This window comes from Macrobrachium rosenbergii, chromosome 14, assembly GCF_040412425.1.
Source record: "Macrobrachium rosenbergii isolate ZJJX-2024 chromosome 14, ASM4041242v1, whole genome shotgun sequence".
In the NCBI taxonomy this organism is placed as follows: domain Eukaryota; kingdom Metazoa; phylum Arthropoda; class Malacostraca; order Decapoda; family Palaemonidae; genus Macrobrachium; species Macrobrachium rosenbergii.
In genome coordinates this window covers 44982372-44987270 of record NC_089754.1, presented here as the reverse complement: position 1 = coordinate 44987270, position 4899 = coordinate 44982372, and the positions used below count along the sequence as shown (strand labels likewise).

The window sequence follows — 4899 nt, the reverse complement described above, 5'->3', positions numbered from 1 at the left end:
CTTTTACACCGACTTATTGCGGGATTAAATGAAAAATATGCACGTGATAAGAGTTGTTCATTAAAAAAAAAAAAAAAAAAAAAAACTAACCAAACCCTTTTGAATTCTGGGGCAGCTAGTCATGGCTCATGAGACTAAAGGGCAACTTTAATAAATAGTTGCTCCACCCACATGAGTATGTTTCCTCACATATCATATCTCTCTCTCTCTCTCTCTCTCTCTCTCTCTCTCTCTCGAACCCAAAACGTGAAATGATGTTGCGGCATCTGATGATGTAAAATTAACGTCGTTCATTTCACACTTCAGAGGAGCTGGGAAGCCGAAAACGTCAAGCTATCACTCACTCACTCCTGACGGTGTAATATGACTTTCATTTCTTCCGACAGAGGGCAGGACGCTCGCGATGACGTACGAGTGTAAGTTCATCGAAGTCAGCGCAGGGTTCGACCATAACGTTGACGAGCTCCTAGTTGGCATTCTGACACAAGTAAGTCTAATGGTCGTGATGATGAAGACATGGAGTGGCTGAAAATAAATAGTTGGCAACGATTTTTATTTGCAATATATGTTTAAATGTTTACCCTGCAACATTTCTCAACATGAGATAGCCCACTTCTTCACTTAGGCGTGACTGTTCCTAGGCCTACCAGATGCGAATTGTCCGTGTGTATTTTACATGTGCCAGTGCATAACGAAGAATATTTCCAATACTCCTTAAACGAACCACGCCAAAATGATAAAGAATCGTTTCAGGTAATTATAATTGCTACCTCCTCAGATACGCCTAAAACAGCGGGCTTTAGCGGGAGAAAACTCGGGCTCGTCGACGACCCCGAAGCAGGAGGGCTCCCCGACCAACGTCAAGCTGAAGCACAAGAACAGCTTCCGCGTGAAAGGCATCCTCAACAAGTTACTGAACAAGGACCGAAAGACGAAGTCGTGCGAGAACCTCCACGTGTTATGAGATACGAGGGAATTCTGGGGAATAACGCTGAGTGAAGAAGAGAGCGTGAACAAATACCCGCTAAACATGATGATACTGTTGATAGTGTTTGTGTGATCCTGTCACTCGTTTTCGTCCAGAAGATGTTTTAAGTGTTCCAAACAATCTCTCGTCAACCCTACAGTATGTAACAGTGTTTAAAGAATATTTCAACTCTACTTGACGCTGGGAAAGTATTTCTGCTCTGGAAGTGGGAAAATATGTAGACCTTACCTGACAGCAGGAAAATACTTTAGAATTACTTGACAGTGGGAAAATATTTTAACATTACTTACAGTGGGAAAATATTTGGACCTTGCTTGACAGTGGGAAAATATTTTGACCTTACCTGACAGTGGGAAAATATTTAGACCTCACTTGACAGTGGGAAAATATTTGGACCTTACTTGACAGCAAGACAAATATTTAAACCCTGCTTGATAGTAAGAAAATATTTCAGTCCTACTTAATAGTGGGAGAAAATATTTCAACCCTGCTTTACATTGTGATAAACTATTAACCGTACTTCACTGTGCTAAAATGATTTCAACCCTACTTAAAAGTCAGAAGAAATATTTCAACCCTGCTTGAAAGTTGGAACAAATTTTCAATCCTACTTAAACGACAAAATATTAATCCCTATTTAGCAGTGGAAGTAACATTTCTACTGTACTTAACAGCAGGAAAAATATTTCTATCTTACACGACAGTATAAAGCATATTTCTATCCCACTCGACAGTGGAAAAATATTGCCACCTTACTTGACGGTAATGAAATATTTGTAGCCTCTTTGACTGTGGAAAATATTTCTACCTTACTTGAAAGTACTGAAATATTTATAGCCTCTGTGGAAAAATATTTCTACCTGACTTGACAGTACTGAAATATTTGTAGCTTCTTTGACTGGAAAAATATTTCTACCTTACTTGACCCTTATCAGCGAGAAAAATATTTCTTGCCTGCTTAAAAGTGGTAGAAATGTTTCAACTGTACTTCACAAAGAAGAAAATATTTCATTACTATTTAACAGTGATGAATATACTGTATATTTCAAACCTGCTTAATAGCGGGAAAATACTTTCGACCTTACTTCCTAGTGGGGAAAAATATCTCTACTCAACAATGAGAAAACTATCTCAACCCAACTTAAAAGTGGGGAAAACATGTAGGAAAATATAACATTTACGTGTTGAAAAACTAAAATGCATGTTTTGAGACTTCCTTTGACTGTCAGTGTTCCATAAAAAAAAAAAAAGAAAATTTAAAGACTATTCAAGCTTATAATATCATTTCGTGTGACGAGCGATCCTATAAAAGCTTCGATGTTATTGGTCAATGTGCACAAATTAGTTGTAAACAATCGTCTCTTGGAAGCGCCAAGTCTTCGGGACGATTTTATATATATTACTCCTTTTTTTATTTCCCTTTCTCTTTAATAAAAATATGAACGTTTTGTACAGCTGGGATAATAAACCCCATTTTCTATGACGGAAACCGATTATGTCTTTTTCACGTTTTCATAAGAATTGTTGATACTTCATCCTCTGCTGTCTTCCTCAATGGTCATGATACTTCAGCATGTGTCAATGTCGAAGTGAATAATTATGTCGTCATAATTCATATATATGTATAGACAATTTATATTTGAACTCGTGTTTAAGAATAACATCATATCTTTTATGGTTACCCCTCTTCATGTGCACTTGTGTGTATATATATATATATATATATATATATATATATATATATATATATATATATATATATATATATATATATATATATATATATATATATATATATAAATATATATATATATATATATATATATATATATATATATATATATATATATATAGCAGTATGATAAAAATTGAACAGAATATATGGCCTAGGGATATATATATATATATATATATATATATATATATATATATATATATATACTGTATATATATCTGGTATGCACCATTTGGAAACGAATCCAAATGTAAGTATGTGTATAAATAAGTCTAAGCTATGTGGATGAGCAAATATACATACCTGAGAAGCTAAAATTGCATCTTGAGCTGAATAATTTCTTATCGTAATCAGATTGGTATTTTTAAAAATTGTGAAAAAAACCACATGCAACCTTATCTTTTAGGTTTATATTCTAATACATGTATACGTACATATATATAAACCAGACATACACACACATATATATGCAATATATATACATATATATAACACGTGTGATTTAAGTAAAGTAACCAACAAATATGATAAAACCGTAATTGCTTGTAAACCTACATTTTACTCATATAAATCGTAATACACTTAGAAGGTAAAAATGCAAAGATCTTGAAAAATGCAAAGCAAAATAGAGGGAAGCCATAAATTCCTTTCTTTTGCATATATACGCATCTTTATAAGAACAAGAAAATTACCTATCAAGACAGGCTAGCACTAAGGTCAAGACGCTGTTGGCACAAACGAGTACCTTCCTTGGTCGTTCGTGGGAGTAAGAGGCCACCAGTGTATGAGAACGTGCAACAGACTTCAGGGTCAAATGCAAGTTGCCATGGGGCACAATGAGACGTGAGGACACGACAGAGTGAACGCTGAAAGTGGCTGGTCGTCTTAACTGTCACATGAGAGATAGGCTTATGTTCTACCCTGTTCCATATCAGATGTTTCTCATGTATAATGCTGCTAGCTATTTAGTTTTTTTCTGAGAGCATTTATTGACACCAAACCATTCTATTATATTTTTGTAATAAAAAAGATAGATAAAAAAAATGGATATACAAATATGTAATATTTCTAAGGAAGGTCCCTGGATGGAATGTCATGATAAACTCAGCTGTTTCCGCTGCCTACTTAGTGTATAATAAACAAAAAATCTCTTTTTATCAAGTAAGGCTGTTCCTCAGGAGCTGTTGTCTTCAATCTTTCTTCTCTACGACGTGAAACAAACAAAAAGTCTTATTTTTTAAATCTTTCAGAGGTGTAATTACTTCATTGTAATTTATAAATAAGTAAAGAAAAAGTGGAGTTACATGTGATTTTAATGTCCTGATAACATGTGAAGAAGAAATGGTTGTGAAGAGTGAGCCAGCTTGGCTGGAACTTGTTAATTAAATGTAAAAATAGGACTGTTTCCATTTCTTTTACATATATATATATATATATATATATATATATATATATATATATATATATATATATATATATAGACACACATACTCGCGTTCATGGATATATACAAGAAGAATGTGTATATTCATGTGTATGCACTGTACACGTTCGGGTGGGTGAAGTAGGCCTATCATTTTAAAGAAATTATGCATCAAATTACTTTTATCTATGTCCATGAGGAAAAATGTGTCATGTATCTAATGTTGCTTTCTGTTTCATTATTTATCAAATAATATGACGATGATAATAATGTAAGTATCCCTCCAAATTAGGGAGAAGAAGAAGAAGAAGAAACTGAAGAACGACAGAGACCAATGGAATTCTGCAAATGGTTGGAGATCGAATGGCACTTAGAAGCCAAATTGTTTTGAAACTCGAGTTCCTGCTAATCAGAAACTCTCCGGGTAGTTGCCAATCATGTGAATTACTCCGAATACATCGGCGCTTGCCTCCATTGATGAAGGAATGTGACTGCGGGACTTGGATGCACAACAGGTTCAAAGTTTCATCAGATTGGTCTATGAATTGTGACGTGAACTGAGGTACTCCTGCCTGACCTATGAATTGTCATGCATACTATGCACAATGCAAGATGCGGATGAATGGGCTGATCGAGTTATCGTTACATAGACTATCAGCATTGCAGACATCGCCAAGATATCGAACATGAGATCAATATTTCGATCAATTTCGATGTTTTTATTATCACAAGCCATGCTGTATCCATGGCTGG

At 34.7% G+C, this 4899-nt stretch overlaps 1 protein-coding gene across 3 annotated transcripts in view; it reads left to right on the top strand.

Moving 5' to 3' along the window:
• The window catches only part of LOC136846057 (uncharacterized), a 155711-nt gene extending 153286 nt beyond the window's left edge, over positions 1-2425 (top strand). For 2 of the 3 annotated variants that reach the window (XM_067116737.1, XM_067116735.1), the window contains 2 exons: positions 387-487; positions 779-2243. In XM_067116737.1, coding sequence (XP_066972838.1) covers positions 387-487; positions 779-964 — 287 coding nt within the window. In that variant the 3' untranslated portion in view covers positions 965-2243. Of the gene's footprint in view, positions 1-386; positions 488-778 lie in introns of all 3 variants that reach the window. The other variant, XM_067116736.1, reaches the window with a different exon arrangement.
• Positions 2426-4899: the final 2474 nt, after the last annotated feature.